Source organism: Hypanus sabinus, chromosome 8 (assembly GCF_030144855.1).
Source record: "Hypanus sabinus isolate sHypSab1 chromosome 8, sHypSab1.hap1, whole genome shotgun sequence".
NCBI lineage: Eukaryota > Metazoa > Chordata > Chondrichthyes > Myliobatiformes > Dasyatidae > Hypanus > Hypanus sabinus.
The window spans coordinates 39,843,725-39,869,652 of NC_082713.1; the positions used below are offsets into that span (position 1 = coordinate 39,843,725).

A 25,928-nucleotide genomic window follows, 5' to 3' on the forward strand; every position below is an offset into this window, starting at 1 on the left:
AAGAAAGTAGATCAACATGGTATTGATAGAAATTTTACTACAGACCATTGAGAAGCACCAAGCTTGACAAACATGCCAACTTTAATGAGAACAACCAAAATCAAATTATTTTGACCTTCATTTTAAAATCAGTATACAAAGCACAATGAGATACTTATCTAAATCACATAATAAAATGATCATCTTTTCACACAAAAAAAATCACATTAAGGAAACGTACAGGGTAATTGTTACCAAGTATTAATGTAAGAAAATAACAAAAGTAATCAAACAACTCTTGGAAAATACATAATAAAACAGAATGTACTGGCATAGCCCGCAGGTCAAAGAGGATCCGCAGAGCGAGACAAAGTCAACGACCTTTAGTCTAGTAACATCTATAGCTTACGTAGTTAGGTAAGGAAATTAATTAGCATTCTGGCACCTAAATTCTGGTTTGCAAATTTAATAGTCTATCAAATACTTAGAGTCAAAGAGTCATAGAAAAGTACAGCACAAAAACAGGCACTTTGATTCATCTAGTCCATGCCAAACCACTTAAACTGCCTAGTCACTTTGACCCACACCCAGACCATAGCAACCCATACCCCTGCCGTCCACATACTTATCCAAACTTCCTCTAAACATTGAAATCGAGTTTACATGCACTACTTGCCTCTGGCAGCTCATTCCACACTTTCATGACCCTCTGAGTGAAGAGGTTTCCCCTCATGCTCCCCTTAAACCTTGATCTCTACTTGTAGTCCCACCCAACTTCAGTGGAAAAAGCCTGCTTGCCTTCACCCTATCTACACCCCTCATAACTGTGTATGCCTCTATAAAATCTCTCCTGAATCTTCTATGTTTCAAGGAATAAAGTTCTAACCTATTCAATCTTTCCTCATAACTTGGGTCCTCCAGTCCCAGAAACATTCTTCTAAATTTTCTCTGTACCCTTTCAATCTTAGTTATATCTTTCCTGTACATAAGTGACCAAAGCTGCACACAATACTCCAAATCAGGCCTCACCGGTATCTTATGCAATTTCAACATAGTATCCCATCTCCTGTACTCAGTTTTTTGATTTGTGAAGGCCAAATGTGCCAAAGTTTTTTTAATGACCCTTTCTATTTGTGCCGCCACTTTCAATGAATTAGTTCAGTTCTAATTGCTCAGTTCTGCATCAGTCTGAGTCATAAATGTAAAATAACTATGAAAGCTTGCATGTTATGAACACAATTTAACTATTTGAGTGTGCATATGAATTAAATCAGAGTTGACACAACTGCACAAAATGAAAAAATGGTGGGCTTTGAAAAGCTGCAATAAAAGCTGAGGATGTTGGAAATACTCAGTGAATCGAGCAGCATTTGTAAACAAAGGAACTAAGTTCATACTTCAGGTCAATGGCCTTTCATAGGAATCTTGCCAGAGTCAAAAGACTCTCCAAAGGGGAGTAGATAACTTGGACACCATAGGGTTTTCTCAGAATAATATTTTTGAAATTGTGTTGAGTAGCAGAAACTGCTAATATCTGGGCCTGTTTATCTGAGAACTTCAAAACAGAACAATTGTTTTTTTTTATTTTGTACAGTTGACTGCCAAAATACAATTTGCAAATAGACTTGTTTTTGACCATAGCTGCAGAGCTCCACATATTATGCTTCACATTAAGGCATCGAGCTATCCAGAGGCGCACACAGATCCCATGTGAATGCTTGAATACTCATTTTGTTTTACTTCTTTCATTGTTTCATACTCATTATTTTCACCTGAAACCAGGTTAACAGGTTGCACGTGTTGAACATTTCTATACCTAAAGTTAGAAGTAAAATAAGCACAACATTAACCATCAAGAGAAAGTCAGCAGATGCTGGAAATCCAAGCAACACACACAAAATGCTGGAGAAACTCAGCAGGCCAGGCAGCATCTATGGAAAAGAGTACAGTCGACGTTCTGGGCCAAGACCTTTAATCAGAACTGGAGAAAAAGGATGAAAAGGCAGAGTAAGAAGGTGAGGGGAGGGGAGGAAGAAGTACAAGGTAGCAGGTGATGGTGAAACCAGGAGGGAGAGGTGTGAAGTTAAAGAGCTGAGAAGATGATTGGTGAAAGAGATAAAGGGCTGGAAAGGGAGGGCCAGAAGGTCATGGAAGAAAGAGAAAGGCAGGAGCACCAGAGGGAGGTGATGGGAAGGTAAGGAGATGAGGTGAGAGAGGGGAATGGGAAATGGTGAAGGGAGGGCAACTACCAGAAGTTTGAGAAATCGATGTTCATGACATCAGGTTGGAGGCTACCCAAATGGAATATAAGGCATCGCTCCTCCAGCCTGAGTGTGGCCTCATCGCAGCAGCAGATTAAGTGATGGGGTGACATGTCAGAATGGAAATCAGAAGTAGAATTAAAATGGGTGGCCACTGGGAGATCCCGCTGTTTCTGGCGGACAGAACGTTTTGGTAAAGCCCAGGAAAAACTGCCCTCTATTTCTTTCAAATTATCAAACAAGTTGTACAATTTTCCCTTGGTATTTATAATGCCAGCCAACTGATAATTTAGCCTCAGGCTGAAAATGTCCGGGTGGAATGGGAGCAGATCAGCTCTACGTAACATAGAACCGACGACTGTCAAGCAATGCTGCAGCAGCCTGGATGGAAGAGGTGATTCAGATTTAGGAAGCACATTCCCATGGGGAGAAACACATCCTGACCTCCATGGGTGACAAGAGACATACAGAAGAACATAAAGCAAAAAAAATCCACAAAGAACAAACTCAGCAGGTTGAGCAACATCTGTGGCAGGAAACAAACATTTTGCTGCAACTGGATTGAGTGTAGACAGGAAAGGCAGCCAGTATAAAGAGAAGAGGGCCAGAAGTATGTCAGAAACAGTTAGTGAAAGATAGACCAAGGAGGAATGAAAGTAGATGGGCTGAAGACTCAAAACTCTAACTGTGCCCCCTTAATTTCTTAATTAAGAGGGCCAAGTATGTTTAACATTTCTTAATCATGCAGGAGAATATGACTAAAATACCCACTGATATTACAATGAAATGGGAACCCGTGCTATTGAATTTGTCATCTACCAAAAAACCACCAGTGAGCTTTTCTCTAAGAGCTGCACATTTGGTGACTAACCATGCAAGTTCCACTTCCCAATTCAGCCTTTAATGACAGCTGCCTTTAAAACTGAAATCGGCTGTTGGTAACTTACCAGGACAAAGAATTCACTTGTGTACAAACTTGCGTACGTATAAAAAAGGGTTGAATTTTTGGAAGGATAATTGGATGGGCATTGTTAGCTCTGGCTCCCTCTTGTGAAGTCTATTTGAATCCATACTCTGCCATGATAGTGAAGTTCTCCCCAAATCTTCCTGCCTTCCTCATAAGGTCGTAACAGTTACAGATGACGAAGCCCATTAATTACATTGAGAATCTAAACTCATTGTATAGTAGCATCCAATGATTCTTAAATAATTCCAGGGGTTTTCCTTCACTAATCTATTCTACTTATTCAAAGCACTTTGGGAAAGGAAGGATTCTCTGATGAGTCCTATAATTAATTAGCTGGATTAAATCCAAGCATTAAACTTCTTCTTCCATTATTCTACAGATTTAACACATTCACCAAAGTTTGAACTGCCTAGTCAGTACCTCCTAGTTAGATGTCATTGGTGTTGCATTCTGAAACCCAGACACTTATTCAAATATTTATTTAAACCTTACTCTCATTTTGATAGAAGTCTGAAATACAGTGTATATTTGTTCTTTCCTGCCCTTCATCTATTTATAACTTATGTAGTCAGAAGCCATTGCAGTTTTCGGGCTAGGAACAATTAGGTACCTTCTCCTACTTCTCCCAGAGAACTGGACGTGTGAGGAAAGAGAAAAGGGAAAACTGCCGTGAAATATCTCAGGGGAAGCAAACTCCTATGAGGATTTAGTTACCTTGAGGGAAAAATACCAGAACCTCAGTTGAAATGTTGGGGCAAGATTATAGCAGAAATTGAGGCATCGGGTCAAACACCATATGTAATTGAAGTGTTTTTTTAGAAATCTTAGTTACTTAGTTAACTTGGAGTACAGTCATAGATCAGACAACACAGAAATGGGCCACTCAATGCATCTTGTCCATAATGATTTTGTCTTGCCCACCTATACTAATCTCATTTGCCGGCATTAAGTGCATAGCTTACAACTGCCACACAAATACAAGAGTACAGCTCATGGCTATGCATTAATGGTTAATGTAGACTCTTATCAAGATCACATTTTTACTGCAGCTCTTATGCAAGACAGAGAACAAAGCATGAAAGGAGTGCTGTGTTAATCTCGGGATATTCTTGTAGGACACAACAGCCCAGTCTGTCTCTCAGGATAAGTACAAGCCTGTCACGTCACATAGCAGCAGGGAATGAAAAATAATATACAGTAGGTGTATAATAAAAGCAATCCAACAATGTATTGTAATTATCTAAAGCCTTTAACATAATAAAGGCTGTACTTCCAGAAAGACACAAAGAAATACACAGTACAAAAATTAGAAGAGATAGCTAAAAGTTTCAGTCAGTTGGGGAAACTTAATGTGGAAATACCCTGATGGCTCTTTTTATACTATTGGATTTAAATGCTGAAAGAAATGAATAAAGGTGAACATGGACTGAAATTCTCAGAACTCTCACGAAATCCCCAACCTGACTTAGTAAGCTGGTGCTGCTTTACCAATGAAGTGGAAGTACACCTACCTTGAAAATTCGTATGAGAGGTCTAGAAGAAAAAAGAAGTTTAGTTAGACTCCTAAAGCAATCATCTCCATTAATTATGTTCTTTATAACAACACAATAATCACCGAACATGAGCAACCAGAAGGAATTCTATCAACAGAGGAAAAGGGACAATATTTAAGAGAGGAAATTTATTAGCTTAAATACTCAGAAAATACAGCAGATAATAGAAAGCTCTGTATTTGGCAGCACAGAGCTTTTCCCTGTCCTGGTTACACCACATGAAAGGCAGTTAATATAACGGCCGCTGATTGCAACCTTGGAAGTTGCTCATGGAATTCCTAAGCTTGAGTCAATCAGTATCGTGCAAGGGAAATTGAAGCTTAGCTTACACACACTGTATGTGCGAGTGCCATTAGATAGACAAGTCCCTTGCAAGTAAAATGCCTGCCCATGATATGGCAACAGCTCACATTCAGAACTACAGCCACCAACTTGAAAGCCTTTCTGAAATCGCAAGTATTCAGCATTATCATCTTCTTACAGGCCATCAGCAATGTGAACCTGACGCCTGCGCTCTCTCAGTCTCTGTGTTCCCTCACTCAGTCCCAGTGGACTCCTACAGTATCCTCGGGGATAAGAAGGCGCATGTTTTTTTTTGCAGAGTCAATGGTACTGGGACCGAAACATCCTATCAGCCTCACTGGGCTCATTTTGTTTCACCATGACATGCAAAGATCAGACTGAAAGCAGTGACATTATGGTGTCCTTCGGGCGATAACGCAAGGAAAGTTCTCCTGGAGTTGTAGGAAGATAGGTGGTATAGGAAATCTCCCAAACTCACATTATCAGCTGGAAACATTGCCCAGTGCCAGCTCAGATCGGAAGATTGCAGGTGTGCTGACTGTCAATTTTATTGGAATAAAGGCCATTAGCCCTACACAGTTCAGATCAACTGCTCCCATGGCACTTCAAGAAAATAATCATTTTGTCCTCTACACCTGACTCTCTAATGTTCTCACTGTTCCACTCTCCCAGGTGGCTAATTGTTCATAAGAGTAGACATTGATATCAGAAGGACAATGTTGCTGGGGTAGACCTTTTTCATATCCCATATCCATACACATGCTCTTTCCGTCCAACACTGGTGCACAGTGAGCAGGACAGAACACTAGATAACCTCATCTTCCTGGCTTAGAGATGCTAAAGCTGCATTTCCAGCTATACTTCCACCTTCCTAAGAATTAACTTAGCACTGAAACACTTGAGCTATCATTATCAGTAATTTGCTATTACCTCATTTTTACCTGTTTTATTTCTCGTCCGGTACAAAATGAAGATAATGATAGCGGAGAAGAAGAGTACAATGAGAACAGTTGTCAAAACAAAGACCCAAGCTGGAATTTTCGTAGTGTTGTATCCTAGAAAGGAGTCACAGTAATCAGTTCTATACTTCAGCATGCAGACATGTAGGATTTATTTTTTCCATGGAAATAATTTTATATAAAAGTGACACACTGTAATTTCTTACAGACCCTTATGGATTTGTTTGAAGAGAAGTGCCATCCAATGGCTTCTGCTGGAAAATCAGTTCAGTTTATGTTGCCATGCCCAAATCTCATGGGAACATTGTTAAAATTTTACCCACCAACAAAAGTAATATCAAGGGAAAATAAGGACTAGGTGCTTATCATGTACCTCCTGTAACCAATCGAAGTTACATTAATTCAGGATATCTTCATCAACATTTTGGAACAGTTATTTCCTTGGACTCAGCAAATTGGATTTTAGACAGGCATTTCTAATACTGAAATTATTTACCTTCATTAATAAGCTGCATTGGCCAAAGAACATCACCTGTAAGTGCACATAACTCCAAGTCTGCATATAAATGGCAAATATTAGGGTAATCTGCCATCACTTGAAAAGAGTGCTAAAATACACCTCTCAAACAAGCTCAAGCTATGGATTTCATTGATTAACTTTCTCAGGAACTTCCTTCACACCCCTCTGGCTGATTGTAATAGCTGGCTATTATTTTTTTCCTATTGTTGAACTTATTAATAGACAATAATAGGGAGTCAAGTTGGCGCCGATAAGTGATGACTCTTTGCATGCACTTCTGATGGGATTCATCAAATATTCCCGTTTAGGACTACTACAGCTGAAGTCTATGGTCACAGCCCTGGGTACTTCAGTAAGCAACGTTATTTTAAGACATTTAAAAAATCTATCAGTACTCCAAATTGGCTGATCCAGTCTCAGGTTGCAAGTCCAGTTTCCCTTTAAGCAAAAGGAAGCATGGAAAACAAACAATTGAAACACAGAAGCCTTCGATCTGCACTTCCTGCTATCCTGCTGGTGAATGTACAGTCTTTGGAAAATAAAACTGAATACCTCAGAGTAGGATTGCTGTATCAGAGAGACATCAAGGACTGCTGTGTACTTTGCTTCATGGAAACATGGCTCACCCTCTTCCAATTCAGATACAACATTGTAGCCTGATGGTTTCACCATTGTCCACAAAGACAGGACAACTGAATCTTTTAAGGACAGAGGAGGTGGAGTATGCTCTATGATTAACTCACCATGGTGCAGAGATGTGGCAGTTCTGTCTCAATCCCACTTAGCCAACCTGGAACATCTAGTGGTCACCTGTGCAAATCTCTGTGGCACCTAGTGACCCTGTGAACTTTGTCTCAGAGGCAGAAGTCAGAACACCTTTCAAGAGGGTGAAGCTTTGCAAGGCATCAGGTAGGGAGCTGAAAAACTGTGCCATCTGGTGGGTGTATTCAAGGAGATCTTCAATATCATACTGCTGCAATGGGAGGTTATCATTTGCTTCAAAAGGATAACAATCATACTAGTGTCCAAGAAGAGCAGAGTGAGCTGCCTGGATGACTATCACCCAGTTGCACTCACACCTACTGTGATGAGGTGTACTGAGAGGTTGGTCATGGCCAGAATCCTGCAAGGATCTGGACCCACAGCAATTTTCCTATCACTACAATAGGTCTACAGCGGATCCAATCTCACTGGCTCTCCAGTCGGCCTTGGATCACCTGAACAGTAGCAATACCCATGTTTGACTGCTGTTTATTCATTACAGCTCAGCAATCAATACAATTCTGCCCTCTGTTCTAATCAACAAACTCCAAATCCCAGGCCTCTGTATCTCCCTCTACAGCTGGATCCTTGACACCGAGAGATCATAGTCTGTACAGACTGGAAATAACATCTCCTCTTCACTGTCAATGAGTAGTTGCGTTCTTCAAGGATGTGTGCTTAGCCCACTGCTTTACTCTCTTCACCCACGACTTTATAACTTGGCACAGCTCAAGCACCATCTATAAATTTGCCAATAATGCACTTTTGTTGTCAGAATTTGAGACAGCAACAAGGAAGCATAGAGGAGCGTGATAGATCAGCTGGTTAAGTGGTGTCACAACAACCTTGTACTCAACATCAGTAAGACCAAGGAACAGATCCTGGACTTCTGAAAGGGGAAGTTGAGGGAAGACACACTTCATTGAGGGATCACCAGTGAAAATGGTGAGCAGTTTCAAGTTCCTGGGTGTCAACATCTCTGAAGATCTATCCTGGGCCCAACATATTGATGCAATTACAAAGAAGGCACAACGGTGGCTCCATTTCATTAGGAGTTTGAGGAGAATTGTTATGTCACCAAAGCCTCTTGTAATTTTTTATATTTGTGCCATGGAGGACATTCTAACTGGTTGCATTGCCATCTGGTACAGAGAGTCCACAGCACAGGATCTGAAAAATCTGCTCAAGGTTGTGAACTCAGCCAGCTCCATCATGGGCACAAGCCTCCCCAGCACCCAGGGACCTTCAAAAGGTGATGCCATCACCAGGGACACGCTCTCTTCTCATTGCTACCATCAAGGAGGAGGTACAGGGGCCTGAAGCCACACACTCAACGTTTCAGGAACAGCTTCTCCCCCTCCGCCATCAGATTTCTAAATGGACAGTGAACCCATGACACTACCTCACTATTTTCGGGGTTATTTTTTGCTCTCTTTTTGCACTACTTAATTAATTTGATGTTTTATATACTGTACATTTCTTACCGTAATTTATTTTTATTTTCTGTTGCATTGTACTGCTGCCACAAAACAACGAATGTCATGACATGCGCCAGTGATATTAAAGCTGATTCTAACTCTTTCAGTGTTACTGGCAGACATCAGTAGACTATTGCTAAATCTTGATGAGGAATGGTGAGCACTTCTTCACCAGCTACAATCTGGCTAAATTAGGAATTCAAGTAACTCCTTGGACGTTTCTTGGGGATTTTTATAGAATTATATACATGATGCATAGATAAGAATAGCCCATCTCTTTTAAAATCACTACATCAATCTATTATCCTCTTCTTCCATTTTCAGGTAATCATGAACAAAAAGGTGCCATGTCTAGATTTTTTTTACCAGAGCAATGGAGAATCTTCATACTGAAAATCTGAGACAAATCTCAGAAAATAAACAGAAAAAAATAAATACCTGCACGTATAGGCCAATATTAAACCCCATACTTATACATAATTTCCAAAGAATTATGTTCCCATTTAAATACTGACTTCCCGCACAGAATGTCTTCAACCCCAATTTACTGTTTAATGGAGGCAAACTAAGTATTCATTCAGAGTTTAAATCAGGAATTGCATCAGTGCTGATCTTAATTATCAGTTGCTGTAAATTGAATCTATTACACATTTTATTCTAAGGTTTTTTCTGGTTCATTTTAAATAAATTACAGTAACCCTGCCGAAGGATACTGTCAAAGATCTGTCAGATAGTCGCAAAATTGATGCTCCCTTACTTCTCTCAATATTTGCAAAGAGTCCCATAGAGTCACACAGTTAAACAGCACAGAAACAGGCCCATCACCTCATTCACAAACAAGAGAAAAGCTTCAGATGCTGCCCCCCCCCCACCTTCATCATTCCCCACACCCACTTCCCTCTCACCATATCTCCTTACCTGCCCATCACCTCCCTCTGCTGCTCTTCCCCCTTCCCTTTCTTCCATGGTCTCTGTCTTCTCCTGTCAGATTCCCCCTTCTCCAGCTCTTTATCTCTTTCACCAATCGACTTCCCAGCTCTTTACTTCACTCAGCCCCCTCTCCCAGTTTCACCTATTACCTACTACCTTGTACTTCTCCCTCCTCTCCCCTCATCTTCTTTCTCTGACTTCTCACCTTTTTCCTTCAGTCCTGACGAAGGGTCTTGGCCCAAAATGTCGACTGTTTACTCTTTTCTATAGATGCTACCTGGCCTGCTGAGTTCCTCCAGCATTTTGTGTGTGCGGCCCTTTGGCTCAAATTGTCCATGGTAACCGAAGTGCCCACTAAAGCTAGTACCATTTGTCAGAATTTGGCCCATATTCGTATCAGGTGACTATTTCAACAGGACAAGGGAAGTTAATTTGTCTTTTATTTGGAAATACAAAGCATGCAACCACTAAAAATAATGCATTACATAATATTCACCTCTTTAATTGTACCTACAGCCATTCTAAGGTGCTAAAAGTGAATGTAATGCTAATTTACTAGCATTTTCAGAGTTACCTCATAACTGAAGAACTAAGACTGACAGGCATAAAATTATACCCTTTTCTAAAATAGATTTTGTAAAACAAATACAATAATTACACATGAAACTACAAAAATAAAATTATGCTTACCAATGATGGCATCAGAGGTCAGAATAACTAGAGGTCTTTTGGACGATAAAGCTGGGGAAATAATCAGTGAATTATTAACGACAGAGGTCAGTCCCTTTATATGAAAATGCAAGTCAACAGCGATATACTGTATGTATCAATTGATCAGTAGTTGCAAGTCAAGCATTAAAATAGAAGTTTATTTAATGTGGATGTAATGTATCACTATAGTAATCTGATCACTCAAGTCAAGTTTGATGATTTCCAGGGGGTTGTATGTTGGTGGGTATTAGGAGGTCTAGAGCCTAGTCCCAGATCCACATGTTCTGGTGCATTGTGGGAAAGAGGAAGTGGTGCCTATGGTTATTGTGTTCAGTCTGTCCTTTCTTAGTTGCTACATGATCTCTGTGGCACCGTGGAGATGGTTCTCATGTAGTACAGCTCGCTCTTGAGCAGATTTCTGCAGGTGTATCTATTGAGTGCAATGTCTGCCCAGTTTTACGATGCAATTTTGAATTTATTTTGACTGATGTTGGTATTATCTTTGAAGTGTCTCCTTTTCCCTAAAGGGGCTCGCTGACCTCCCTTCAACTGGGTGTAAAAGGTCTGTTTGGGAAGACGTGAGATAGACATTGGAATGGCTTGACCTATCCATCGGAGTTGGTGTAGCTTTTTTATGGTGGAGATGCTGTGTTGGCCTCCTTCAGTCTGCAGGCTGTTAGTGAATCTGTCCTTCAGCTGATCCTCCAAATCTTTCCCAGGGAATGAGGTGGTACTGAACCAGGGTTCTCGGGTCCCTGCTCTAGGTGGTCCATCATTCAGCTCTATACAGTAATGTAAGAAGGACAACTGATCTATAGACCAAGTGTTTTGTTGGGACCTGTAGGTCACGGCCTTCAAGAACTCTTTTCCTTAATCTTGCATTGCCTCCACTGGCACTACTCAGGTGGTGGTTGATCTGTGAGTCAACGGCTGTTTTTAAGGAGTAAGTGCTGCCTAGGTAGGAAAATTGAGATATTAACAACTTTTATGGAAGGCTGGGCAAATGGCTGGTTGGGTGATGGCTAATATAGGATCTGTGTCATCTTTATATTCAAAACAAGACCCATGGCTCTATGTGCTTTGGCAAAGGCTTTCTGGATACATTGGAGGCCCTCTTCATGTTGTGCTGCGATGGCATTGCCAGCTGCATATTGAAGCTCCCATGACAGTAGTGGTGCTGGCCTTGTTCCTGGCCGTGAACCAGTTGAGGTAGAAAAGTCTGTTGTCCATTCTATACATAACTGGAATTCCCTGTGGCAGGTCTTGACAAAGAGGTAACGGATGGCAGCAATAAAGATGGAAAATAGAGTGGGAGCAACAATACAGACTGTTTGACACCTGTCTCCACGGCGAAGGTTTCTGTTTCGACATCACTGTTGCTGAGTAATGTGACTGACGTGACATTATGCAGATGCCTCAGTATTTGTAAGTAATTGTCATGGCAGCCATGTCTTGATAGTAACCACCAAAGTGGTAGCGGTCCACTGTATCAAGTGCCTTTGTCAAATCCATGAAAGCCAAGTACAAGGATTGCTCCTGTTCAGGGCATTTTTCCTGTAGTTGGCATGATGTGATGATCAAGCCTGCAGTACCACCAGGTGTACAGAAAGCACCCTGTGATTCAGGGAGTGCTTTTACAGCTAGCAGAAGGAGTCGGTTGACAAGGATACGTGTAAGCACTTTGCCTGTTGTTGACCGGAGGGAAATGTCTCTGCCATTTCCACAGTCTGCCATGTCTCCCTTCTTGAATATGGTCACTACCTGAGCATCCCTGAGCTCTGAGGGGAGCTGTTACTTCTTCCTAACCTTCAGGAACAGGGAGTGTATGTGGTGCAGGAGTGCTGGTCCACTTTCCTTGAGGATCTCTGCTGGTGTCCCGTCAGGACCTGTGGCTTCGTTGCTTTTCAGGCTCCTGGTGGCATCACAGACCTCCTTCATTCTGGGAGGTTCTCTCACAGGTCTCTGGAGGATTTGGTTAGTAACCTCTGGCTCAGCAGAGTTGTTGTGGTTTTGAAGCTTTTGAAAGCAATCTCTTCATTGATTGCTGATATCTTTCCGATCTTTCAGCAAGTTCAGCCCGTACTTTGAGCGCAGGGGGGTTTTATCCACAGCAGCTTGGACTTGCTTTGGTGGCACTGAAGCATCTGCCAGCGTCTGGTTTTCCAGGGCTTTTGCGTTCCACCAAAAACTCTTTAACTCCCTAACTCCTGGAGTAAGCTTCTCTTTTGACCTTGCTGATGTCATTCTGCCAGGCACAAAAGGAGATACGTTGTTCTACATCAAATCAATCCTGAGGCTTTCTGGACTTGTACCTAAAGATGTTTTTGCAGGTATTGAGGACGGAGGATTTAAGCAGGCCTTAGTGTTCTTTGATATTCTCCAAATATTCCTATTGCAGTGTCAAACAGGCTCTCAAGTTTTAGTCTTATCGCAATACCATTTAGCCATTAAAGCTCAAAATAAACATTGGAAATATCAATGGATGAAATCTAGGAAAGGCCCACAACTTAATTTTACAGAAGTTGTAAAGACAAACATTACTGCCTATCCCATAGTTTTAAATTCCTGGAAATTAACGTATCAGATGATCTGACTTGGGCAGTCATAAGAAAAGTGCACCAGTGTCTTTACTTTCTTAAAATGTTAAGGAGGTTCAGCTTGTCACTGGACAAACTTCTACTGTTGAAAATATCCTGACTGATATTACCATGGCCTGATACGGCAATTTGAATACACAGAAACATAAGAAGCTGCAGAGCATAGTGAACTCTGCACAATACATCACAGGCACAGCCTTCCTCATCACCAGTGGAGCTGCCTCTAGAAGGCAAACATTCCCATCATCCAGGCCACACCATCTTTTTGTAACTATCATCAGGCAGGAGGTACAGAAGCCTGGAGTCCCACACCACCGGGGTCAAAACAGCTACTTCTCTTCAACCATTCAGTTCTTGAATCAACTAGCAAAACCCTAATCATTACAGTTCAGCAACACTATGATCGCGTTGTCCACTCTGCACTAAAATCGACTTTGTATTGTTCTAATTGTGTTTCCTTGTAAAAATTGTGTATGATTTATCTTTATTGTAAATGCTGCTTATATGATGCTATGTGTCTGTCATACTGTCGTAAGTTAGCTTTCCATTGCACCTGCATTCATGTATTTATGTGTGTTTATGACAATAAACTCAACTTTGACTTTGATAACGCACCACTTGACTGGTGAACTATTACTGCCCTCTGCTGTTCATCATCATCTGACAATGATAAATGCAGTTCTCTCATAAACTTAACTAACAGACAACACAAACAAAATGTGGACCAGTAATACTTGGTTACACATCAAGCTGCAGTCATTAATCATTAAGGAATGGGATGCAGCTTAAATAATCTGAACAATCTGTATATTTCTCATTCACACTGAGGCAAGGCCATTACCTCAAGTCTATGAGGCATTTTCCCTAATTCTTGTTTTTAAGTTTTTTATTTATTATTTATTGAGATACAGCACGGAATCATCATCATCATCAGGTGCCATGCCCAGTTTGAGCTTTAACTGCCACGGCCTACGCACTTCTGTTTTGGGTCAAATGGATCAATTCATTGGCATTCATTTCCAGTTCTCTGGCTGCTGTCTCCATCATCATTTGTCTTTGCCTTCCTCTTGCTTTCTTCCCTTCAATCTTCCCCATAAGTACTGCGCATTCTAACTCTTCGTTCCTAATCACATGTCCAATGAAGTTACATTGCCTTTTCATGATCTCATACATTATTTCTCTTATTGTGCTTGCTCTATTCATGACATCCTTGTTAGATATCCAGCAAGATCCTCCAAGCCACACCACCCAGCAACCCCCCAAATTAATCCAGGTCTAATCACAGGACAATTTCCAATGACCAATTAAACTACCAACCAGTACGTCTTTGGACTGTGGGAGGAAACCAGAGCATGCGGTCACGGGGAGAACGTAAAAAGCGTGAATTGAACCTGGGTCTCCTGTACTGTAAAGCATTGCCCCAAACACTACACTAATGTGCTGCCCATGCACTTTTTTTCAATACAGGTTACAAGGTGCACTGTAATTAATCAGCAACCGCTGGATGTTGGGATGGAAGAATGACTGGAAGTTTTAATTACTGTATATAACAGGTCTGGCCAATTGATCACCCCGTCCAAGTCACTCTCAGGTTTTTTGTTAAACATCAAGGAAGGCACTGCTTTTGACCAGTGAACCATGCAATAATTCACATCAGGTGAGAATTACAACAGAATACTTGACTGGTGAATTATTACTGCCCCCTGCTGTTCAATGTTATATCATGATCATCACCATCATCATGTGCCATGTTGTACAAGTCAAGTCGTCACTTTTATTGTCATTTCGACCATAACTGCTGGTACAGTACACAGTAAAAACGAGACAACAGTACATGTGTTATATGACACAGTACAAAAACTAAACTGAACTACATTAAAAAAACAACACAGAGAAAGCTACACACGAGGAAATCTGCAGATGCTGAAAATTCAAACAACACACACAAAATGCTGGTGGAACACAGCAGGCCAGGCAGCATCTATAGGGAGAAGCGCTGTCAACATTTCGGGCCGAGACCCTTCGTCAGTCCTGACGTCTCGGCCCAAAACGTCAACAGCTCTCCTCCCTATAGATGTTGCCTGGCCTGCTGCGTTCCACCAGCATTTTGTGCATGTTACAGAGAAAGCTACTGTGTTGCCTTTATGGCATTTGTTTAATTTATTATATTTTCACTTTAGTAATTCATTTGTTATCATTTTCTAGTTAAAGTTAAGATTGTTTAAAGTAAATTTGTTATCTGTGATATATCGCAGCATGCGATTACATCACACACGGTTTCGCTGCGTTTTGTGGGAAAATACCAGTTTGGAGAAACGGGAGGGAGGGGGCTTGTGTGTGCAGGATCAGCTCGAGAAAAGTTTTCTTTCTACGCACTAGAAACATCAGAGAAGCAACGCCTTTTCACCATACGTTAATGTGGAAGAGTGAACAGTAAATGGTTAATCTTACTGGGACCGCCTCATTGACTGGTTTAAGCTTGGTGTTTAGTTCAGAGTTCTTTTACACCTATGCGAGAACACTACAGTGAAAAGGTGGCATTACCAGGTGTTTCAAGTGCTGCAATGACAACTCGATCCAGCATCAAGTCGTTGCCATCCAGCGACAGGGGCAGTAGGGCATCAACAAGTAAGGCTGCCCAAGCAAGAGCTAAGGCAGAAGCTGCCAAGGTGAAAGCGTTGTACGCCGAACAAGAAGCAAAACTGAAAAAGGAAGCGGCTGCTAGAGAAGCCGAAAACCAAATGGAAAAGGTAAGGATAGAGTCAGAGTTAGAAGTGCTGACACTACACCGAGAAGCAGAAGCTGCCAGGGTAGAAGCAGAGATAATAGAAAGTGCTGAAGAAATGCATGATCTGGTTGACGTAAAATCTACTTCAGAAAAGATCAGATTGGAACGCACAAGCGACTATGTCCAATCTCAAATGGACTTGAAGGTTCGTCCTTCCTCTCCATACTTATATGCTAACATCCCACCTCACAAGGAGTCTCAGAGAGGCCCAATTGCATCACATTCACCTGAGGAAGGCAATTTACCCTTGCAACTCCGCGATGAATTCAAGAATGAAAGGGCTGATGACAAATACTTTTCGACACCAAACTTACCAGATTTGGTGAGAGGAGAGGCAAAGGCCGAATTCAGAACAGCAAATCCCATAACAAATATACACCCTCAGTCATATACCCACCGACATATTCCCCCAGGGCACATGCCACTTGCAGTTGAACCCATGGCACAGTATTTAGGACGACAAGATCTCGTCACTTCAGGACTATACCAGCTTGACGATAAACCTGAAAATTACCATGCACGGTACTCCTCATTCGCCAACACTATCCACGGAGTCCAGCTCGGAGCAACCCAAGAGTTGGATCTTATGACAAAATGGCTGGGAAAAGAATCATGTGAATAGGTGAGACGCACATGTTCAGTGTACATTAACAACCCCAAGCTAGCCTTACGCAAAGCATGGGAGAGACTTCGGGAGTGCTATGCGGCCCCTGAAATTATTGAAACAGCACTATTTCGACGTCTGGAAAATTTTCCTAAGGTGTCAGCCAAGGACCACACTGAGTTAACAGAGCTCGGAGATTTACTCATGGAGATTCAAGGTGCCAAAGAAGACGGCTGTTTAACTGGTCTATCATACCTAGATACTTCATACGGGATTAGACAAATCGTGGACAAACTTCCATTTGGGCTGCAGGAAAGGTGGGTGTCTGTTGGTTCAGAGTACAAGGAAGAGAACGATGGTCAATTTCCTCCCTTTGAGTATTTCACTAGGTTTGTGTGCAATGAGGCGAAGAAGCGAAACGACCCTAGCTTCATGAGTCCAGGTAGCAGTACAATTTACACCAAGCCAGTTAAATCCACTTTGAATAATTTCAACATCAATAAACATGTCTCAGTGCATAAAACTGAAGTCCTTACAACTAACAATGACCCTAGCAAGAATTGTCCATTGCACAACAAACCCCACCCCCTCAAAAAAATGCAGAACGTTTAGGAAAAAACCCCTTGAAGAGAGGATGGCCCTTCTCAAGGAGAGAAAAATATGTTTTAACTGCTGTTCCTCTACCTCTCACCTTGCTAGAGAGTGTACAATCTCCGTGAAGTGCCCGGAATGTAATAGCACTAATCACGATGGGGCCATGGATCCCAGCCCATTACCGCAAACTGACAAAGCTCCTTCCCCTTCACAACAGGACGGCGGGGAGGGAAAGGCCCACTTCAGGACAACTGTTGTCAGCTCGAGCTGTACAGAAGTTTGCGGTCAAGCTCAGTCAAGCCATTCTTGTTCAAAGATCTGCCTCACTAAGGTGTACCCTAAAGGAGCCAAAAACAAGGCCATCAAAGCCTATGTAATTCTGGACGATCGGAGCAATCGCTCACTAATCAGACCAGAGTTCTTTGACTTGTTCAACATTGGGAGTTATCAGTTCCCATACTACCTTAGAACTTGCTCAGGCAGCGTGGAAACATATGGAAGGAAGGCAGAAGGCTTACAGCTCAAGTCCCTGGATGGTAAAGTTGTCACCTGGCTCCCCCCACTCTTAGAGTGCAATGAAATTTTGAATAACCGCACTGAGATCCCGACGCCAAGTGCAGTGCTACACCAGCCACATCTCCACCACATCGCCAAACACATCCCAGAACTGGATCCAAAAGCAGAAATACTCCTGCTATTAGGAAGAGATGTTCTCCAGGTGCACAAGGTTAGGCAGCAGGTCAAAGGACCACACGATGCCCCCTTTGCGCAACGCCTGGATCTGGGCTGGGTGGTGATAGGAGAGGTGTGCCTTGGCAATGTACAAAAACCGACAGTTAACACACTCAAGACTGATGTGCTAGAGAGTGGCCGCCATTCAATTTTTCAACTCTGCACAAGTTTCATGTGTATCAAGGAAGCACGACAAGGCTTTAACAAATGTAAAGTAACCGACAAGACGCTGGGTCAGTCAGTCTTCGCTCAAACTGAGCATGATAATAAACTTGCTCCATCAGCTCAAGACGCCATTTTCTTATAAATAATGGACACCAAGGTCTTCAGAGATGAAGCAAATAATTGGGTCACCCCACTACCTTTCAGAGAACCACGCCAGCGCTTGCCAAACAACACAGAGCAGGCAGTCAAGCAGTTCACGTCCTTGCAAAAAACCCTGAAAAGGAAACCTAAGATGCAGCAACAGTACATAGCATTTATGGAGAAGATCTTCGCTAATGGACATGCTGAAGTAGCACTGCCACTGAGGGAAGGTGAGGAGAGCTGGTACCTCCCAATGTTTGGGGTTTACCACCCACAAAAGCCCAATCAGATCAGGGTGGTCTTTGACTCCAGTGCTCAGTGCACTGGTGTCTCCCTTAATGACGTGCTCCTCACAGGCCCCGACCTTAACAATACCCATCTCGGGGTCCTGCTGCGCTTCCAGAAGGAGAAGGTCGCAATCTTAGCGGACATCCAGCAGATGTTCCATTGCTTCTTAGTACAGGAGGACCATCGCAATTTCCACCATTTCTTATGGTACAAATGTAACTTACCTTCCACTGTGGATGAATTGGCTCAGGCAAAGGACGTTATCCTTAAAGCAACTCAAAGAGCAGCTTTTGCAGGGGAGTTTTCGGCCCTCCAAGCTAATAAACCAATACCAAAGGACAGCCCTTTGAGGAAATTTAACCTGATCCTGAAGAACAATATCATCTGCATTGGAGGCCTGTTAATACACTCCCAACTTCCAGCTGCAGAAAAGAGTCCAGTAATCCTGCCCAAAGACAGCCATGTGTCCTTACTGCTCACTCACCATCACCACGAACAGGTAAAGCATCAGGGCCATCACCTGACAGAAGGAGCAATAAGGGCAGCAGGACTGTGGATCTTGGGAGGTAAAACACTGATCAATTCAGTACTTCATAAATGTGTAAGCTGCAGGAAACTGCGAGGCAAGTTGGAAGCTCAACGTATGGCGTATCTCCCACCAGAATGCCTCGAAGCCTGCCCTCCTTTTACATATGTGGGGCTCGATGAACAGTCCCTGGACTATCACTACGAGATGCACCAGAGGAGGACAAGCAGAGAGCAAGCGGTGGGCCATCATGTTTAGCTGCATGAGTTCAAGAGCGGTACACATTGAGGTCATCGAATCTTTGGACACATCCAGCTACATTAACGCTCTCAGGTGCTTCTTTGCGCTAAGAGGCCCTGCAAAACAGTTAAGGTCTGATTGCGGCTCGAACTTTGTTGGAGCATCAAAGGAGCTGGGGATGGACAAAACGGTGCAAAAGTACCTCAGTCAGCAGGGATGCAACTGGGAGTTTAACACACCACACACTCCTCACGTGGGAGGCACATGGGAGCGGATGATTGGTATCACAGGAAGAATTCTTGATTCAATGTTTCTGCAGCAATGCACCCGATTGACCCACGAGGTACTGTGCACACTAATGGCAGAGGTCACAGCCATTATAAATGCACGACCACTCCTACCTGTGTCTTCTGACCCGGAAAACCCCTTTATACTCTCGCCATCAATGCTCCTTACGCAGAAGGCAGGAGCTCCCCTTCTACCAGGGGACTTCTCTGATAAGGATTTGTACACAAAGCAATGGAGACAGGTCCAGGCTCTGGCAAATCGGTTCTGGTCTCGTTGGAGACATGAATATCTACCTTTGTTGCAACACAGACAAAAGTGGACAGAACCCTGGAAGAATCATCAAGTTGGAGATTTAGTCCCACTCAGGGACAAGCAAATCGCCCGCAACAGCTGGCCAATGGCCGGAATCGCTGCCACATTCCCTAGTAGGGATGAATATGTCAGGAAGGTTGAGTTGAAAACTTCTGACCAAGGTGATGTGAAAACATACCAAAGGCCAGTTGCAGAAGTCATTCTACTTCTACCTAAGGACTGATTTAGAGACTGAAGTTTTGTATTATGTTCATTGTGACCCTACGAAGGTCAAGCGGGGAGTGTATTGCCTTTATGGCATTTGTTTAGTTTATTATATTTTCACTTTAGTAATTTGTCTGTTATCATTTTGTAGTTAAAGTTAAGATTGTTTAAAGTAAACTCGTTGTCTGTGATATATCACGGCATGCGATAATGTCACACCCGGTTTCGCCGCGTCTTGTGGGAAAATACCGGTTTGGAGAAACGGGAGGGAGGGGGCTTGTGTGTGCAGGATCAGCGTGAGAAAAGTTTTCTTTCTACACACTAGAAACATCAGAGAAGCAACGCCTTTTCACCATACGTTAATATGGAAGAGTGAACAGTAAACGGTTAATCTTACTGGGACCGCCTCATTGACTGGTTTAAGCTTGGTGTTTAGTTCAGAGTTCTTTTACGCCTATGCGAGAACACTACAGCTACACTAGACTACAAACCTACACAGGACTGCGTAAAGTGCATAAAAACAGTGCAGGCATTACAATAAATAATAAACAGGGCAATAGGGCAAGGTGTCAGTCCAGGCTCCAAGGTGTCCTGTTTATTATTTATAGCTTGGGGGAAAAAACTGTTACATAGTCTGGTTGTGAGAGCCCGAATGCTTCGGAGCCTTTTCCCAGATGGCAGGAGGGAGAAGAGATTTATGAGGGGAGCATGGGGTCCTTCATAAAGCTGTTTCCTTTGTGGATGCAGCGTGTAGTATAAACGTCCCTGATGGTGGGAAGAGAGACCCCGATGATCTTCTCAGCTGACCTCACTATCCGCTGCAGGGTCTTGCGATCCGAGATGGTGCAATTTCCGAACCAGGCAGTGATGCAGCTGTTCAGGATGCTCTTGATACAACCCCTGGAGAATGTGATGAGGATGGGGGGGTGGGGTGGGAGATGGACTTTCCTCAGCCTTCGCAGAAAGTAGAGACGCTGCTGGGCTTTCTTTGCCATGGAGCTGGTGTTGAGGGACCAGGTGAGATTCTCCACCAGGTGAACACCAAGAAATTTGGTGCTCTTAACGATCTCTACCGAGGAGCCGTCAATGTTCAGCGGGGAGTGGTCACTCCATGCCCTCCTGAAGTCAACAACGTACAACGTGTAAGACAATGAGTGTTCTTTTTAAATTTTCTACAGAAGTGGTTTGCCATTGCCTCCTTCTGGGCAATGTCTTTACAAGACGGGTGACCCCAGCCACTATCAACACTCTTTAGACATTGTCTGCCTGGTGACAGTGGTCACATAACCAGGACTTGTGATTGAGCTTCACATGGCACGGATGGGAGCGGGGGGGGGAGGGAATGCTTATCAGGTGCTTATCACCCCTCACCCAGGGGTGACCTGCGAACTAGTGGAGGTCCAACCCGCCGTCCCCAACATTACCTAGCAATGATAAACACTCTCATAGACTTCCCTAAATTGCATCAAAGCTGCAGACAATATTAACCAAATTCAGATTAATAATAGTTGGTTACATGTGGTGCTGCAATTTGCAGGCATTTGGCATCACGGGGATGGAGATGTAGGTTAGCCTATGTAATCAGTTGTACACTTCTCATAAACATTGAATCAAGGCCATTAATACAAGTCTATCAAACATTTTACCGATTTCCACTGCTGGATTCTGGAATGGAGGAACGATTGGAGGTTTTAGTTACTATGTGTTATATTTGGTTAAATTGTATTTGGTTCTTAGTTCTGCTTTTTTTAAAGATTCAAGGAAATCACTGCTTTTGATGAGTCTTTTAGAAAACCTATAACTGCCTTGTAAAATGTAGTTTCCACAGACGATGAATATCCATTCCACTGAGACCATTGGTTCGGTGAAAAACAGCAGATGAAGCTATTCAGAGTAAAATCTGAAGTCACGTCAATCAATTCCTTGAAAACTAATAAAGTCCTTCAAACTCATTGTGGGCCCAACCTGCAGCTCCTGTTTGTTGATATTACATTACTAAACTTATCTTAACACTTTGTATGGGCCACTGTTAGATAACCATGAAATTCACTTTGATAAATTACTTAATAAACATCAGCATACATACATGACACAATGTATGGACAATCATATTACAGTGCAATAACTAACTGTCATTTTTAGGACATTTTACTCCGTGATCCATTGGATCTGCCATTTATCATGATGACAGTCCCAGGACTCGCGTTTACGTATACTTCCCAGATTTGGTGCACAATCAGTTTACAACAGGGGAGCAGAAACTTGTCCTGATATTCTTGGCAAGAGCAGGTATATAACCAATAACCGAGTGAAAGAAAAATTGCCAAACATTTACCTTCATTGCTTTATCTCCTGCCATTGTGAGATACCAATGGTGAACACATTCAGCAGCACAATAGTAACTGATGTGCTCAGAGATACTTCACCAGTAATGACATAGATGTGGAAGATGGACAGATGACACGCAATTTGACACTTTCCCGGAATAGAATTTGTTAAAAAAAATACAGTGACATGGCATGAAACTACAAACATAAAAACTATAAGCTTACCACTGATGGGATTAGAGGTCAGACTTGTTGGAGATCTTGTGGAAGGTAGTGCTGTGGAAAATAATATTAGATGGAGAATTATCCTTCTTTTAGTTTCAGCCGGAGAATGGAAAACTAGGGTGTTAATTTTGAACCCGTACCAGCTTTTTGCTAGATAACAATTAGGGCAAAACATACTTATTTTTTCTGGTTTCTGGACACCCTGAAAGTTCACACATTTAATTATATTAATTTGATATCTCGACATGGTTGTAATATGACAACAAATCATTTGTAAAGATCTGATGGCTTCACCTATATTCTTTTGTTCTTTTTAAATTTTCTACAGAAGTGGTTTGCCATTGCCTCCTTCTGGGCAATGACTTTACAAGACGGGTGACCCCAGCCACTATCAACACTCTTTAGACATTGTCTTCCTGGTGACAGTGGTCACATAACCAGGACTTGTGATTGAGCTTCACATGGCACGGATGGGGGCGGGGGGGGGAGGGAATGCTTATCAGGTGCTTATCACCCCTCGCCCAGGGGTGACCTGCGAACTAGCGGAGGTCCAACCCGCCATCCCCAACATTACCTAGCAATGATAAACACTCTCATAGACTTCCCTAAATTGCATCAAAGCTGCAGACAATATTAACCAAATTCAGATTAATAATCGTTGGTTACATGTGGTGCTGCAATTTGCAGGCATTTGGCATCACAGGGTCATAGATGTAGGTTAGCCTATGTAATCAGTTGTACACTTCTCATAAACATTGAATCAAGGTCATTAATACAAGTCTATCAAACATTTTACCTATTTCCACTGCTGGATTCTGGAATGGAGGAACGATTGGAGGTTTTAGTTACTATGTGTTATATTTGGTCAAATTGATGGTTCTCACTTTTGCTTTTTTTTAAAGATTCAAGGAAATCTCTGCTTTAGATGAGTCTCCAGAACACATTCAGCAGCACAATAGTAACTGATGTGCTCAGAGATACTTCACCAGTAATGACATAGATGTGGAAGATTGACAGATGACACGCAATTTGACACTTTCCCGGAATAGAATTTGTAAAAAAAATACAGTGACATGGCATGAAGCTACAAACATAAAAACTATAAGCTTACCACTGATGGGATTAGAGGTCAGACTTGTTGGAGATCTTGTGGAAGGTAGTGCTGTGGAAAATAATATTAGATGGAGAATTATCCTTCTTTTAGTTTCAGCCGGAGGTTGGAAAACTAGGGTGTTAATTTTGAACCCGTACCAGCTTTTTGTTAGATAACAATTAAGGCAAAACATACTTATTTTTTCTGGTTTCTGGACACCCTGAAAGTTCACGCATTTAATTATATTAATTTGACATCTCGACATGGTTGTAATATGACAACAAATCATTTGTAAGGAGCTGATGGCTTTATCTATATTCTAGGTCATTTTGACACTAAGATGAAAATTATCTACAAATGAAGCCAATAAAACTATTGATAGCCACAGGTTTTGGAATCCTTCATCGCTTGATTTTCTTTCAGAGGAACGATTTCCACACAGACTTTTACCTTCATTTACCCTAAAGATATGCCCTGATGAAATATTGTTCTACCGTCTTAGCAAGGAGTGTTCACTATGCTCACAGATCCGTCATAGCATCGATGAAGAACTAGAACTGACCTCAGGCAAGTAGCTCCTAATTTCCTAACATATAAATCACATGTTAAAATGAGTTTACAGAGGAGTAGATCATATTACATGGACCCATTTTAATGCATAATCTCACCACTGATGAGAATAACCTCATGAGACGGACCAGCAGGAGAATTGTCAGAGGGGAAAGATAGGAAGATGATGGGTGAAATAATAGATGGTTTTATCTTCATATGTGAAAAACTAATAATTAATCAATGTATCAATTGATTCAAAAAGACCTCAATCATAATAAATCAGTTTAGTTTGCTTTTGTTTTATCAATGTACTTATTAACATTGAATCATAAAAATCAGAGCTGCACTGTTGGAGAAGCTGACATTGTTGGAATGATCTGGGCAATTGAGTATTTTGTTCAAAGCCAACAGCACTTCATTCAGAGAAAGTTTATTAGGACTTAACGCTGAAGTAAACAAACCAATTTTAAATGTTACTTTGTTTTGCATAATTAGCATTTGTCCATTAATAACTCTCATTCTCCAGCTATCAGATCTCTTTTGGTTATTCCTTTCTTGCCACTATTGCTCATCCCTCCAGCATGCTGACTCCTGCTCTCCCCCAAATAGTCTCATCTCACATGGCCCTAATTAGCTTCAAAAATGTCAACTTGCAATGATAATGAAAAGTCAAGGACATGTAATATTAACACAGTTTTCCTTCTTCAATAAATACTTCTCAAACAATTGTCTCCCTCTAAGTTCAGTTATTTTTATGACCCATTTGGCAATCACTGTGAATCTATCATTTGAAAATGTAAGACGTTGAAACAATATATTCTTCTGAATTTCAGTGAATACAGGCCCTGAGCCTTCAAATTTTCTTCATATGACAAGCCATTCAATCCTGGAATCATTTTCGTGAAACACACACAAAAATGCTTAGGAACTCAGCAGGCCAGGCAGCATCTATGGAAAAAAGTACAGTCAACGTTCCATAGCTGCTGCCTGCCCTGCTGAGTTCCTCCAGCATTTTGTGTGTGTTACTCGGATTTCCAGCATCTGCAGATTTTCTCTTTTTATCATTTTCATGAGCTTCCTTTGAACTCTCCTCATTTCCAGCACATCCTTTCCAAGATAAGGGGCCCAAACCTGCTCACAGTACTCCGTGGGGTCTCAGCAGTGCTTTATAAAGTCTCAACATTACATCTTTGCCTTTATATTCTAGTTTAGTCCTCTTGAAATGAATGCTAACATTGCATTTGCCTTCCTCACCACAGACTCAACCAGCAATGAACCTTTAGAGAATCCTGCACCAGGACTCCCAAGTCCCTTTGCATCTCAGTTTTTTGTATTTTCTCTTCATTTAGAAAGTAGTCCCCCCTTTCATTTCCTGGAGAATAACTTGCCAAAGGCATACTTGTACCAAGCTGAGTGCCCATCCTGATTTAAAACCCCAAATATATAGCAATCAATGAAGCCAGTAGAATGGACAAGGAGAAACACATCTGGAAGTGTCACAAATGAGTCTAGACCATTTTAAGAGCAAAAATGTAAAAACGATGAATGCAAGGTCACGTATTTCCAAATAAAGATAGTATGCAGTTTAGAGAGGGGTGATTTGATGCAGTTGCTGCCTCTGTTCATTGGGTGAATAGAAATTGTGGTCTTGATGTGTGCTGTTTAAGAAGCCTTGGAGAGGTGCAGCAGTTTATTCCAAAAAAGTTTGTTTGGTGTTGAAGTGTTTTGACTGGTGGTTGTGCTGCTTGAGATAAATATCCTGTATCATTGCAAAAACAACATGATAACCAGTTTAGCTGCTTTGTGGTTACTTTATAGCAGGCTTTACA

The 25,928-nt window shown here is 41.9% G+C and overlaps 1 protein-coding gene across 3 annotated transcripts in view; it reads right to left on the reverse strand.

Moving 5' to 3' along the window:
* Nucleotides 1-17: 17 nt before the first annotated feature.
* LOC132398060 (uncharacterized) overlaps nucleotides 18-25,928 on the reverse strand; it is a 35,494-nt gene continuing 9,583 nt past the window's right edge. The window contains exons 4-9 of one of the 3 annotated variants that reach the window (XM_059976989.1): nucleotides 23,566-23,616; nucleotides 22,455-22,505; nucleotides 10,403-10,453; nucleotides 6,005-6,118; nucleotides 4,719-4,740; nucleotides 18-1,795 (exon numbers count right to left, since the gene is read on the reverse strand). In XM_059976989.1, coding sequence (XP_059832972.1) covers nucleotides 1,663-1,795; nucleotides 4,719-4,740; nucleotides 6,005-6,118; nucleotides 10,403-10,453; nucleotides 22,455-22,505; nucleotides 23,566-23,616 — 422 coding nt within the window. In that variant the 3' untranslated portion in view covers nucleotides 18-1,662. Of the gene's footprint in view, nucleotides 1,796-4,718; nucleotides 4,741-5,993; nucleotides 6,119-10,402; nucleotides 10,454-22,454; nucleotides 22,506-23,565; nucleotides 23,617-25,928 lie in introns of all 3 variants that reach the window. The other 2 variants (XM_059976990.1, XM_059976991.1) reach the window with 2 other exon arrangements.